The sequence below is a fragment of the Triturus cristatus genome, chromosome 6, assembly GCF_964204655.1.
Source record: "Triturus cristatus chromosome 6, aTriCri1.1, whole genome shotgun sequence".
In the NCBI taxonomy this organism is placed as follows: domain Eukaryota; kingdom Metazoa; phylum Chordata; class Amphibia; order Caudata; family Salamandridae; genus Triturus; species Triturus cristatus.
The window spans coordinates 822,760,615-822,775,186 of NC_140589.1; the positions used below are offsets into that span (position 1 = coordinate 822,760,615).

The following is a 14,572-nucleotide window of genomic DNA, read 5'->3' on the forward strand; positions in this document are numbered from 1 at the left end:
CGCAGGTGCATACCTGCTCATGCAGGTATGCCCTCACATGTAATATTCAGCACTCTGCTTTAGGGCTGTTACACCTACTGTAGGGGTGACCTACAAATATTGCACACAGTGATAGGGGACATGGTACACAGAGATGTGTGACATGTCATGTTTTTGCTTTTGTCTGCACCAAGACATGCAGCTTGCAATGGCAGTCTTACACGTGCTTGGTGAGTGGTCCCTTAGGGTGGCCCTATTCGTGCTGCACCCGTTAGGAACCCCCTTTTGTACCCCAGGACCTAGGTACCAGAGTACCATTAACTAGGGACTTACAGAGGTGCTAAAGGTTGTGCCAATTGGGGTAACAATTGTACAGTTTGGGGAAAGAGCTCTGGCACTGGGGACCTGGTTAACAGGAACCCAGTGCACTTTCAGTCGAAATCACATCATTTACCAGCCCAAAAATAGGGGTGACCTTGTCAAAAAGGGGCACTTTCCTACATTGTCTCTCATGTTCTGCACCCCCACTCTCATCTCCATATAAAACACGCAAAAAAAACACTCTTCTATCCTCTGCTACCTCGTAATCCCAAAGAGTTGATCCACTTGTCACCCTATCAAAGACAGTTGAGCACCCAATGTCCCCAGTCTCATCCCAGGTCCTAAACACCTACATAGAAGGACGCCACAAAATCTCTATAAAGCCTCTTGGAGCAGGAGAATGACAATCACAGGAAATTGAACACTTTCCCAGCCAGAATGATCATATCACCAACTAGTCCTCTATACAGCACAGTGCTAATCAACCACAGTCCAAAACTTTAAGGATCATATTTACTCTTCTGCAGCTTTAAAAGGCTTTATTCCCTGCAGCAAAGTAGCTAACCTAAACTGCCCACTATTAAATGTGCATTCAGTGAGGAAGAACCAAGTACAATATCTTCAACTTACTGATGAAAGCAGAACCAGACAAGCTTTTCATAACTGGATCATAGGCTGGGGTAGACATGGCTCCAAAACTACCTTAAGCCATCCTACTCTGTTATCCCAACATTCTGCACAACCGCATTGGTAAAAGGGGCAGTAGCTTGCCACCGTATTTACGGAATCCGTAACCTCATTCAATCCAAGAAAGTCTCTAGAAAAGATTTTAAATCTGTCTTTGTCGGAAAGAATTCTAGTTTCAACTTCCTTCTCCTCTACTGTAGATACCTTTGGTGACCTGAACATCTGGTTCTACAAACCTAATATTCCACACCTCAGAATCATCCTTACAAGTCTTGACAACCTCAACCTATGTGAACTCGTTCTTTATCCCACCTGCGTTGCAGGACACACCTTAGATGTCATCTTTGCAATCCAGAATTAATCTCCTTTCAAGGGACTACTTGTAAGAAAGTGGCTCTGTATATACTGTTCCCAAATAGGTACAGTGTGCACAGAGTCCACAGTCCCCAGAGGTTTGGCAGAGGCTAGAGTTAGATATAACCTTACTCTCTAAAGTAGTAGCTTGGTCGAGCAGTAAGGCAGTATCAGAGGACAGTGTAAAGCATTTGTTGTACACACTCAGTCAGCAAATGGTCTCACACACGCAAGAACTGAATGGTTTTGTATCAAAATATATAGTTGTTTTATTTTAGAACCAACAATAGGTATCAAAATATACTTTCTCAGAATGAGATGCTTTAGATAAATACTTTCAATATGCAATAGACTTTTGAATGCAATAGATACAGTTGTTGCAATAGGCAACACAATTTCAAACACAATTATACATTGAGCTCAATGGGAATTTCTAGTTAAATGCAATTGATTACTTTTTGGATTACTTTTCTTACCACAGGACTGGATCCTAGATTCAGTCCTGGGACATCTCCTGTAAACAGTTGAGTAAAAACGTTACAGTTGTGAATTTTAAGGAATATTATTGTATTTTAAAAGTTGACACTTAGAAACTTTTTCACATAGAATCACCAATGTTATCCTATGGGAGGAAATTCACATAGCAGGTAAGTAGGGTTATAGTTACTTTTTCTAACTCAGTGTTGGATCCTGGATCCAGCACTGGTGCATCTCCTGTAAACAGTTGAAAGAATGCGTTTTTGTTAAACAGGCGATTTTTAATGAATATTTGTAAGTTTGCAAAATCGACACTTAGAAGAATTTCTGGCAAAAACCAGGCAGTGTTATCCTATGGAGGAAAATCAAGTTAGCGGTAAGTACGGTTGTAATTACTTTGCAGGGTCAGTGTTGGGCACCAAGATCCAGCACTGGGTTCTCTCCTGATAGCAGGTGAGTAAATTCGTTTTCGTTATTCGGCTGATTTTAGATGAATATTTTAAAGTTTCAAAACTCGACACTTGGAAGGATTTCCAAGTGAAACCAGTCAATGTTACCCTATGGAAGAAAAGTGAGTTATTGGCTTTTGGGTAAGTACTCGACTGGCAGAGTTAAGGTTCTGGGCATAGACTCGGGAGTCTCCCAGGGTCAGGTAGGTACAGTTGTTACGCCCTCAGCGGCACAGGGGCAGCTGGGTGCAGAGAGAGTTAGACCCAATTTTATCCTATGGGAGGCAGGGGGCCTTTGGTTGGTGGCTACTGGCTAGCATGCTGCGCAGCTGTGGGAGCTGGGCTCCTGGTCACTTACTCAGGGCAAGTGGGGAAGTAGATTAGAGTAGAGGTTGCACTGCCAGGGGAACTCTGGCGGCTGGGTGCAGGGTGCTTTTGAGCCATCGGGCGCTCAATGGATTTCAATGGAGAAGCTCAGTGACGAACAAAGGCTGCAGGCTCGGGGGCGAAGATTCTTCCGGTGCGACCACCACTTCGAGAGGTAAGTTGGGTGCCTACCTATCCTCCAACTACCCAAGCGATGGGCACAGGGGGCCGCAAGGCGCCGGTTGCAGGGGTGCCTTTTGGCGCCGGGAAATCTTACCCTCTGCTGGTCGTGGTTGAAGGGGTCCCTGGTTCTGAGGCTGCAGGCGTCGTCCAGGGCGTCGAGGTGGGTCCTTGGGTGCTGGATTCGGGGCCACAGTCGCCGTGGGGGACGTCCTCGTGGTCTTTGTCCACTCCGACACAGGCCAGGCTTGGCAGGTGCAGAGTGTGCAGGAGTCGCGGTTCCTGGCTGATGCCAGGGGCTTGTTACTTGCTTTGAGCAGTACCACTGCTCGTGGGAGTCCGAGTTAGAGTCACAAGGCAGTCCGGTCCTCTGGGGTTTTTGAGGTTGCTGACCACTGGAGACGCCGGGGTTTAGCAGGAGCAGGTTCGAGGGACGACAGGCCGGTAGGGCTGGGGACAAATCAGTTGGTGTCTTCCTCTTGTTAGCAGCTGCACAGCAGATCTTCTTGTTTCTTGATCTTCTTTCTTGTTTTGGAATCTGGATCTGAGGAAGGAAGGTTCAGGGTGCCCCTAAATACTAAATTTAGGGGCGTTATAGGTAGGTAAAGGGCAGGGACCAATGGGTCCCTTCCCTGGGGTGGGTACACCCCCTATTCTGCCACTCTCCTGTGGGAGGGGGGCAGTAGCCTAGTCCTGATTGGGCAGGGCTCCCCATCTTCAAGATGGCGAGAGCCCAGAGATGTGCTTCACCTCGCCTCCCCCACCTGAGGGGTGGGGTTGGCAGAGGCTGGCACACCCCCTTTCCTCCCTTGGGATTTCCCGCAAGTCTTCCCGCCAGACTGGGGTTCAGAACCGGTGGGGGCCAGTTGCTGAGTACAGCAAGTGGCCTGGAGAAGCTCACAAAGGCGGCATGCCTTTGAAGCTTCCCCTGCCCATCCTGGGGGAGGAGACCTAGCACCTCGCCCAGGATGTGCATGGTTGCAGGCCCAGGAGAGCGGATGGCTCGCTACACAGGGTTCCAGCAACATGTCTGCTGTGTGGCAGCTTAGGCAGCCTCTCAGACAAGATGTGGATCGTAGGTTAGGTTAAGGGGGCAACTCTAAGTTGCCCTGTGTCGTGCATTTTACATTAAATCCCACACTGGCATCAGTGTGGGTTTAATATGCTGAGAAGTTTGATACCAAACTTCTCAGTCTTCAGTGTTGCCATCATGGTGCTGTGGAGTTCGTGTTGACGACCTCCCAGCACCATATACTCTTAATGGCAGCACTGCACTTACAGTGCTCAGGAATGGACCTGGGTGCTGTAGGGGCACAGGGCTCAGGCACCTGTGCCTGAGACCACTGGCATAGGGCACCCAGCTTGAGGGGTGACTGATGTATGCCAGGGCAGTGTGTGTTGTGGGCATGGCACACAGGGATGTGTGCCATGTCGACTCTCTATTTTGTTCTGCACCAAGACACTCAACCTGCAAAGGCAGTGTGTGTGTGTCAGGGTACAGGGCCTCTAAGGGTGGCACAATAAGTGCTGCTGCCCTTAGGGGCCTTCTCTGGTCACAAGGCCCTGGGTACCTAGGGTACCATTTACCAGGGGCTGACATGTGGCCAGAGAGGCTAATTGGGTTTAGGCTGTTGGGCAGTTTTTAGGGAAGGAACACAGACCCTAGGCACCTGATTGGCAGGAGCCCAGGGCACACCAAGGAAAAGTGCATCAGTTATCAGGCAAAAAGTGGGGGGGGGGTTACTACAACAGAAACCCACTTCCTTACACTACTCCAGTGGTTTGGACTGATTATCACATAGTTTCTTTCCAGCACAAGACTCCACAACAAACTTCAGCCAAACTAAACCTACATGCAACTACCTACAGACCTTGAAACAAACTGAACATGGAAGATCTAGAAACCCTAATCCAGAACTAGAAGCAGTAAACCTTATAGAGCAGCTCTATAGTTGGCTTCATGCAGCTTTTGATGTATTGATTCCTCAGAAAACATCAATGCAGAGCAAAAAGAAAAAGCTCCATGGATAAATACAGAATTAAAAAGGATGAAATTACAAATGGCAATGCTTCAAAGGATCTGGCACTAATCGAAGAACTCGCATGACAAAATGCACGTTCATAGATAAAACAGAATGTACAAGTCATTGTAAATAATCACTTTGTTGGTTACTTGAGATGTGAGCCCTGGTCAATTAGCAACCACAATGCTTGTCAGGGTGAGGCACACACCAACCCTAAATTAACCTGTGCTCAACCCTCTCTTAACTTGGATCTGAGCAGTCAGGCTTAACTTAGAGGAAATGTGTAAAGTACTTTTGCAATACTTCAAACAGTAATAAAGTGCAAACGCCAGACAAAAATGATCCACCACCAGGTTAGGAAAATAGAACTTTCTTTAATAAATAGAACAAGCCCAAAATGACAAAAAACAATCAGCGGAACTAGAGTTAGGCAATTAAAGATTGTAGTGAAAATAGTGCCACAAAGCTCCAACTGTGGATATCTGGTCGCGGTGGACCGGGACAAAATCACAAGTTTAGGCTGACCGCGATGGAGCGCAGGCTGGCTTAGGGGACCCAGTTAGGTCCGCTGAACAGAGTACCTTAGATCCTGATTCGTGGAACATTGCAAGGATCCGCATCAGAGATGCGTCATGCAGTTGAAGCGATGCGTCGGTTCTGAGATGCTGCAAGGCTGCAGTGCAAGATCCTGTGTCGTCATTGAGGATCCCATCGACGAGGGCTTGCGTTGCGAACGCTGGTGTAAAGGATGCATTGCACAGTCGAAGCTGTGCTTCGGTTCCGAGGAGCTGCGAGGCTGCGATGTGGAGTCCGGTGTCATTGTCGAGGCTGACTTCGAGGGATGCGAAGTACTGTGTCAAGGATGCATCGCCCAGCAGCGGTTCATATGGGCTGTGATGCAAGTTTTTGCAACTGGTCAAATCCATCCAGGTGAAGCGATGTGTCGGTTTGAACCACACAGCAGAGGAGATGCCTGTTCTGCTGGATCCACAGAGGCTGGCTGAGCACCTTAAGCCCCATTCCAAGGACCCAGGACTGGGGTGGCACAACCTGGCAGGGCAGATGGCACAATCCAGGTGCAGGGCAACAGTTGTTGGACACCTGCTGTGTCCGTGATGCTTCTAATAAGGATTCCAGCCAACTAACCCTTAGAGTCACTCTGGGTTCTGGGTTCAAGAGATGCATTTCTAGTCCTTCTCACCCAGGCAAAAGGGCAGCAGGTCAGCACAACAGGACAGCGGTTCCAGCAGAATGGTAGTCCTGTCAGGAGCACAGCAGTCCTTCTTGGCAGGGTATTCACAGGCCCAGAAGTGTACTGAAGAGGTAGTGTCTGAGGTCCAGTATATATACACCCAGTTGTGCCTTTGAAGTTGGGACAAACTTCTAGAGATAGGCCTTTGAAGTGCACAGATGCCCTCCCTCCCCTGGCTCCAGACTAACAACAGGGCTGTTGAGTTGAGCTGTTTGAGTTGCGGTAGAACACACCCTATGCAAGTGTAAGTGAGGCTGGGTCCAGCTCCTTCTTCCTATCCTGCCTGTGATGGCCCATTCAGGCACACCTAAGCTTCCCATTGTGTGTGGCTGTCTGAGGAATACACAAAGCCCAACGGTCACCTACACCCAGTCATATGACCCAGAGACAGGCTGCAGGCACCAAATGGCTAAGGCAGGAAAATGCCAACTTTGTAAAAGTGGCATTTTCAAAATTGTAATTTAAAATCCGAATTGCCCATTAGTTAGGATTTTCCATTATAATTCCAAAGAGCCCAAACAAGGACTGTTTACCTCTTCCGATTTGGAAATTGCACATAAAATGTAATAAGGTAACTCTAGTGTTATCCAATGGGAGAGGTAGGCCTTGCAGCAGCGAAAAACTACTTTACTACCAGGGCATGTAGAACTTAAAAGTATATGTCCAACATTTTAAATACACTGTACTCTGCCCTCTGGGCTGTCCAGAAACAGCTATCGGGTTGATCTATATGTATTAAAAAGGAATGTTTGAGCCGGGCAAAAGGTTTATTTTGCCAGGTCGAAATGGCAGTTTAAAACTGCACACACAGGCTGCAATGGCTTGCCTGATGCATGTTTAAAGGGCTACTTAAGTGGGTGTCACAATCAGTGCTGCAGGCCCACTAGTAGCATTTAATTTACAGGCCTTGGGTACAGGTAGTGCCACTTTACTATTAACTTACAGGTATTTTAAATGTGCCAATTAGGTGTAAGCCAATCTTACTCCTGTTTTAAACAAAGAGCACAGGCCGGGTCCTCCCTTCACCTTGGCAGACTTACTAGGCCCATCAACAAGAATATCTAAGACGGTACGAAACCTTAGAATAACCATGGACTTCAGACTACCCATAAATGCTCACATGGATGAACTATGCAATCACCTTCCTTTTTTTTTTTTACCCTGAAAACGCCGTGACGCATCTTTCCATACCTAGGATTCCCTCATAAGGTTCAAGCCGCAATATCCCTTATCCTGTCGAAGTTTTAATATGCTAATGGCTTATATCATGGCTCACCTTTACCAATCATGAGGAAACGAGAGAATCCAAGCCTCTTCTGCCATACTACTCCTACATGTAAATGCATAAGCCCATATCTCACCCTCCTTGAAGGCCCTTCAATTACTAGAAGTCCACTTTCAAGCTATGTATCACCCACAAGGCAATAAAGACAAAAGTCTCTATATACATCCGATCAAGGTACCTATGCTCTAGATCAGCACCTCATCTGATAATTCCAGGTTAGAAGAACAACAAATGTTGGTGGAATGTCCTCTGTACAAACAGCCAAATTGTATAACTTCTTTACAAGCTAAGGTAAGGGATATGGAGAACCATATAACCTTCAGAAAACTGGTTAAAACATATGTGACTTTGTGTGTGTACTATATAATATTTTATAAAATCCACACTATTAGCCACACCAGTTTTCTGCCACTCACCTTTTCCATGCACTCCCAGGTCTTTGTCCAAAACTTAGTTTTTTCTCAATTGCCACACTCCTAATGCTTTGAAGCCTTCAATGGACCTTTCATTAACAACATTTCTAGCTTCTCTTAATTTGTTTTGTCCAGCCAACTAACATTTGACTCAAATTGTTCACTAACTATCACACACAAATGGAGTAATTGCACGAGATTTACAAGAACACTAAAAGTAACCTAGTCACTTTACTTACATAAAAGAATCAGACAATCTAACCCACCAACTTACTTTCACTAACTTTGCATCGAGTTACAGTCTACTCGAGAACCCAAAGCGCTTCAATGCCTTGCCGGGGTAGTAAGTGTGACATAAATGCTATTACAATTTGTGTTTGTGAGCTACTACTGCCTTCTTAATGCTGCAGGTTTTGGCATATTCTACAATTGTATAATGTTTGAACCAATTTGATTCCATGATGATGCATGCAGAAGTATAACTTCTACTTTTTGTCTTGTCATTTTGGAGGTTGAGGACCTAATACAGATTGCTGATAACCAGGAAAGAGGCATACAGCAAAAAGTAGCATTTCAAGTAGTGTGCCAAGCTCTTGTCCAGGGCTGCAGCATTGCCTTTTCTGAAGCCAGTCATTCGCAAGCTGTGCAGAGGATTTTCAGTTTACTGGAAAGGAAAGTCAAAAAGCTGGAAACTGTTGATTCAGCTGAGGTAAGTCCACTTGTGTATTTAACATTTTTTTGGATTCCATTTTCTTTTGCTACTATTCTTTTACGTTCTCTAAACTTTGCCCTGCTTCTGCGGGAAAGGTGACTTCCATTGCGCTGTCCCTGTGGAGGAAGGAAAGAGAGCCCTATTTGAAGTCAGGTTATGTGACTTGATCAAGTAAACTGCCCTTTTGCAATTATTGTAGCTGCTTGTTAATCTGACTGTTGCTTTAGATACCACATTTTTTGTTGGGGTCCATATTGAAATGGTTTCTTACTATCTGACTATAATCAGATACCGGCGACATTGGTAGACGAGTATTTACAGCGGTGGGGGAAAGCATGGGTTTTTAGGATAGGCGACTTATTAGCTGGGGAATATATTGCTTCTTTTGATATAATTATGGCTAGATTTAATAATAATAGCCGGGACTTTTTTAAGTTCTTACAGAGAAGGGATTTCCTTGGGGGTTTTCAGTGACTCCACTGCTGGATATCCTCACTGGTATATCTGGTCCGTCAATTTCATCGGTGTTTACTATACTGCTGGAGAGGGGTAACAGATGATATTGAAAAGCACTCACAGATGATATTTAGAAACACTCGGTGAAATGGCAAGCCAGGGTGGATGTCACAGACCCGTGTCTTTATAAATCAATAGAAATGGCGAATGCTGTGCTATGCACGGCTAGTTTATGGGCTGAACATTTTAAGACTCTTTATGATTTAGATATCACCCCGGCAAAAATTGTTAAATGGGGTGGTACGGAAGGGGCCCACTGCTTTAGGTGTAATAGGCATGGGGCAGATATGACCCACATTTTCTCAACATGTTCTAATCTAGATAGAGGCGAGGTCTCTGGTTTTTGGCAATATGTTTTAAAAAGAGAAGTTCAGATGACTCCTCACCTTATGTTATTAGGGGTAACGCTCAAGATGACTCTAGTAGGGAATTTGTATTTATAGCTATGTCTGTGCTTAGATTATGTATCGCCTCATCTTGGCTAGATCCTCGATCTCCAACCTTTGGGCTTTGGACAGCTCAGCTTTTACATATTTCCAACTTGGAAAAAGCACTTTACGAACAAAAAGGAAGGAAAGGAAGAGCTAAAGGCCTAAAGATATGGAACCCGCTCACAGATTGGGTGGAGGGATTAATCTAGATGAGCTAACCTCGAATTTAGAATGAATTTAATAATAATTATCGGTGCTTTGAAACCCTCTATTTGTATTTGGTATGTGTTTGCCGTTGTCTGTTTTTGCCCTGTCTCAAAATTTTCATTTTTTTGTAAATGTATTGGTGCTATGGTAAGGAAAAGTCAGTTTATGTTTACTCTGCTGTAATTCGTTGATTAATGTTCTTCTGTATTTTTGTTCTCACATATGTATGTTAAAATAAAAAAAAAATATTAAAAAAAAAAAGAAATGGTTTCTTACTTGTAGGAGTAGTTTTGCAGCTTGAAGAATTTTCAGCATTCAGATGCTGTGAATTATTCATCCTCTAGTGGTTGGGTCCAGAATTCTCCTTTATACTAGTTGTCCTTCCTGTCTGTGTTTTTGTTGTTGTTTTTTTGGGCCGCGACTGTCCCACCATTTGGTGCTTGATCCAGCCTCTCTTGACGTCATACAGCCTCCCTGGAAGCTTTCACATGTGGTCGCCATCTTCCGATTCTTTTACATTTTTTATTATTGCTCCTTCATCTTCTAGAGAGGTGGGTGGGCTGCATGTGAATCGAGACATTTTGCAAGCTACAAAACTACTACTTTAGGTAAGAAACCATTTAGTTTTGTAGTGTGAATCTTTTCTGGATTCACATGCTGAGCATTGATTTATTTATTTTATTTTGCGTTTTTTTATCCTTGTGGTGGTTGGGTTAAAGATGATTTTAAACTTGTAAATACATGTTGTAATACTGTTTGACCCACTTGAGTTTCCTTCTTCATTTGTATGTCTATGTGAAGGAAACTGGATTTTTGATGCAGAAGCCCCCCTGCTTTTTGCTTGGTATTTGATGCAACTTTGACTGAAGTGCACTGGGTTCCTGCTAACCAGGTCCCAAGTGACAGTGTTCCTTCGCCAAAACAAGATAACTGGTCACTTGTTCCTCAAGTGACCAGGCATTTAGTACCTCTGTAATTGCTATTCAGAGCTGCAGCATATCTTGTGCCACTCTAAGGGACCAAGCATCAAACTCGTACAGACTGCCACTGCAGGCTGCATGACAAGGTGCTCTAAAAGATGAAAACACAACATGACAAACACTTGTGTGCCATGTCCCCTAACACTGTATGTAATATTTGTAAGTCATCTCTACATCCGACCTTACAGCCCTAAAGCTGGGGCATTATGTTATATGTAAGGAGATATCTGCATGAGCAAATATGTCCCTGTGCTGGCCAATTCAATATTGACAGCACAAGTGAACAGGGAAGCCATCTTAAGGTATGTATGTACTGGGCACTGGCCAAAATGAGTTTCCCAGCTGCCTAATGGCTTCACTGAAACCTATGGTGTTTGGTATCAAACACCTCGTATTAATAAACCCACACTGGATAGGGGAGGTAAGGCCGCTCTGATTATGTTAGACTTGTCAGTGGCCTTTGACACGGTCCATCATGATTTATTGATGGACCGGTTGTCAACATGCGGGGTCCAGGGTAATGCTTGGAAGTTGATAAAATCCTTCCTAACGGATAGGTCTCAGTTCAGTTCAGAAAGCTTTTATTCGGTTTGCGTAACACAACCATATAAGCTAAACAATTATATCTACATTTATAAAATCCTCCTCATGTATAATTATTACAAAACACAATATTGTCAATAATCCTCCGTCTAAATAATAACTATAATACATATTCATAATAAAACATCAAAGTGCATTGTGCTATAAAGTGCCAGAATCCAGATATACAAATATCCATTTGTATAATTATTAAAGTACATAAAATTGTGCAAATTCGCTAAAAAGTGACATATGCTAATATGCAAAATTGCAATATCTGACTAACAATTACAGTACATAAAGCTGTGCAAATTCGCAATGAGAAGACATCTACTAATGTGCAAATTTGCAATATCTATCCAACTATTACAGTACGTAAAGCTATGCAAGTTTGCTATAAAGTGCCAAATGTTTATGTGCAAATTTGCAATAAAAACAGGATTTTCAAAGTACCATCGACTTTCTGGCAGCTCTGCATTTCATTATAAAATTAGCCACATAAAAACAGATATCTGGGCTCTCCAATTTACATAGTAATCTCATAGCATTTACAGTTAAGCGGGTATTATATTAAAAAAAAAAAATCGGTTTTAAATAACATTTCCTAAGTGATACATAAAATTTACAAAAAAGTAGAAAATGGCAGCAACTTTGATTAGAAATATTATCACATGGGCACTTTATTTTAGATCGTTTACCCATATCCGGAAAGGCTACGAGATGATGAACAATTCCCAGCCTAAGACGAGATAATACAAATCTATGCGAAGATCTTGTCACATCTTCCAAATACTGCTGGAACCCACTTTTAAGTTCAAGTTGCCTATAACACACAAGTGTTCTTTGGGTCCCTATTAATTTGTTATCTCGTTCCCCCCTCTTAAAGGATAAAAAAGAAACTTTTATCTCTTTTTTTGATAGTTTTATTGGGTATGCGGACTCATCAAGAACATTAAAATCAAATAACAAATTATACCAGTGGTTAATGTAACTTATCCACGGTATACGGGTGCCAAAGTCCAACTTTGAACAGTCCTTAATTATGGACTGTGTGAACTCAGTTTCGCTCTTGGACCAGATAGAACGCCATAGAAGTAATGGCCGCAAAGCAGCCAAATCAGAGATATAGTTAAGACCAGTTTCCATATGGATTAATTCAGTAGAAGCTGAGACAGGAGCACTTAGCAGCCGTTTAAGAAAACTATTTTCATCTAGTTGGAGTTGGTCGGCAGGGTAATGACCCCATATTCCGGCCCCATAAAGGGCTGAGGAAACGCATCTTGCATTATATATGTTCACCATGTCCTTTACCCTCCGGTCCCCTAGTTTGGCTGCAAACCTAAATATTCCATTCATGTTCCTAATCATTTTATATCTGATGTTTTCATGTTCATTGGTCCATTTACCAGTTCCTGCAAAGGTAATGCCTAAATAACAAAACGAGGTAACAGCATGAATTTTAAAACCATCTAAGAAAAAAGACCTTGATGAGTTCGACTTTTTGCCACATGTCATAGTATAAGTTTTGGATTTATTGATTATGAGTTTCCTACCTTTAATAAAATCTGTAAAATTAGTAATAAGCCGTTGAAGGCCTATTGGACTACGGGATAATAAAACTGCATCATCAGCATATAATAATATTGGTACTGCCTTATTTTCTATCATTGGTGCGTCTGCTGGGATCTGACTTAAAACCATGGCTATTTGATTAATGAATAAGGAAAATAAAAGAGGGGCCAAAACACACCCCTGCCTGATTCCTCTTCTTACATCAAAAAAGGGGGTTCGTTCACCAGTTGGCCCATATCGTACACTACAGGAGAGTTTCTCGTATACTCGTGCCAAAAAGAATACTATCTCTTTCGGGGCCCCAGATTCAAGCAGTACAGTCCACAAAAGAGAGTGGTCCACTAGGTCAAAGGCACTGCTTAAATCAGCAAAACATAAAAACAAGTTACCCCCTTTCACTAACGTGTATTTATTAATTAACAGATCCAGGTTCACACATTGTTCAAGAGTACCTAGGCCTTTCCTAAATCCATATTGAACAGGAGTTAAAATCTTGTGGTCCATGGCCCAGGTTTCCAATCTTTTTAAAAGGACCCTGCTCATAACCTTTATTGAGGAATCCAATAAAGATATCGGACGGTAATTACAGGCTTCGGAGCGGGAACCCTTTTTAAATAGTGGAATAACTAATGATTGTCCCCAAGATTTGGGGAAATTCCCTACAGCCGCAATATTAAAAACCCTCGTAAGAATTGGGGCCCATAGATCCATTTCGTTCTTATATAGATCAATCGGAACACCGTCCGGACCTGGTGCTTTTCCCCCTTTACTATTTATTAACCCTTCCTGTACTTCTTCCACATCAATAAACATAGGCACTAAAGGCCATGTAAAATCATTGTTTGATGTTGTGGTTGAGGGCACCTTGTCTGGATTAAAAATGTTGGTATAATGTTCAATCCATTCTGTTCAATTCACTTGGGACGTTAATTCTGGCGTATATTTATCTCTTAGAAAGGGACTATTTACAGTTTCCCAAAAGAGTATGCTATTATTGGTGTTGGCTGCCAGATTTAATTTGTCCCATGCATCCGCTTGGAGTTCTTTTTTGTGGACCAGTATAACTTGCTTATATACAACTCGCAACTCATGTATGTACAGTTGTTTTCGGGGAATAGTCCTCAGTGCCAATTTTAGTTTTTGTAGTGCAAGTGTACATTTTGAATCAAACCACCTCGGACCTGTTTTTTTTCAAATTCTTAGGACTTTTGGTTAATAAAATCTTTATTAATCTGTTAATATCCGAGAAAGCCTCTATCAAGGTGTCAGGGAGGATCTCTTCACTGAGGCAATAGTCAATTTCTTTCCTACAGGTTGTAACCACCTCCTTTTGAACTTTGGGTGGATCTACTCCAGTCCATTTAATTCTCATGCCATTAGACCTAACAGGAAGAATATTTAAAATACGATCCTCGGTATTCACCAATTTGTTACCCCAATCTAGAATAACTATGGAAATACTATTGTGATCACTCACCACCTGTTCAGATATCCATAAGTCAGTATAAAAACCATTTTTTGAAATTAGGATGTGGTCTATGTTACTAAAAGCATTCCGCCCAGTGAAAGTTGGACATTTAATATGTCCCTTACTAAATGTACAGTCTAATAAGTCAAGGTCAAATTTTGCCATTATCGTATTTAAAATCGTACCATATCTACAGTGGGGAAAGTGTAATAAATCATCATCATTCTCATTATTGTTACTATTGACTTTCATAAAGCCACAGGAGTTAATTTGAGTTGAAAGGCATGTTCGTATATTGAAGTCACCTACCCAAAGGA

General features: G+C 42.8%; 1 protein-coding gene across 1 annotated transcript in view; it reads left to right on the plus strand.

Moving 5' to 3' along the window:
• The window catches only part of HEATR1 (HEAT repeat containing 1), a 326,965-nt gene that overhangs the window by 105,907 nt on the left and 206,486 nt on the right, over window positions 1–14,572 (plus strand). The window contains exon 17 of the mRNA XM_085611426.1: window positions 8,299–8,496. Within this exon, the coding sequence (XP_085467552.1) occupies window positions 8,299–8,496 (198 nt within the window). The remainder of the gene's footprint in view (window positions 1–8,298; window positions 8,497–14,572) is intronic.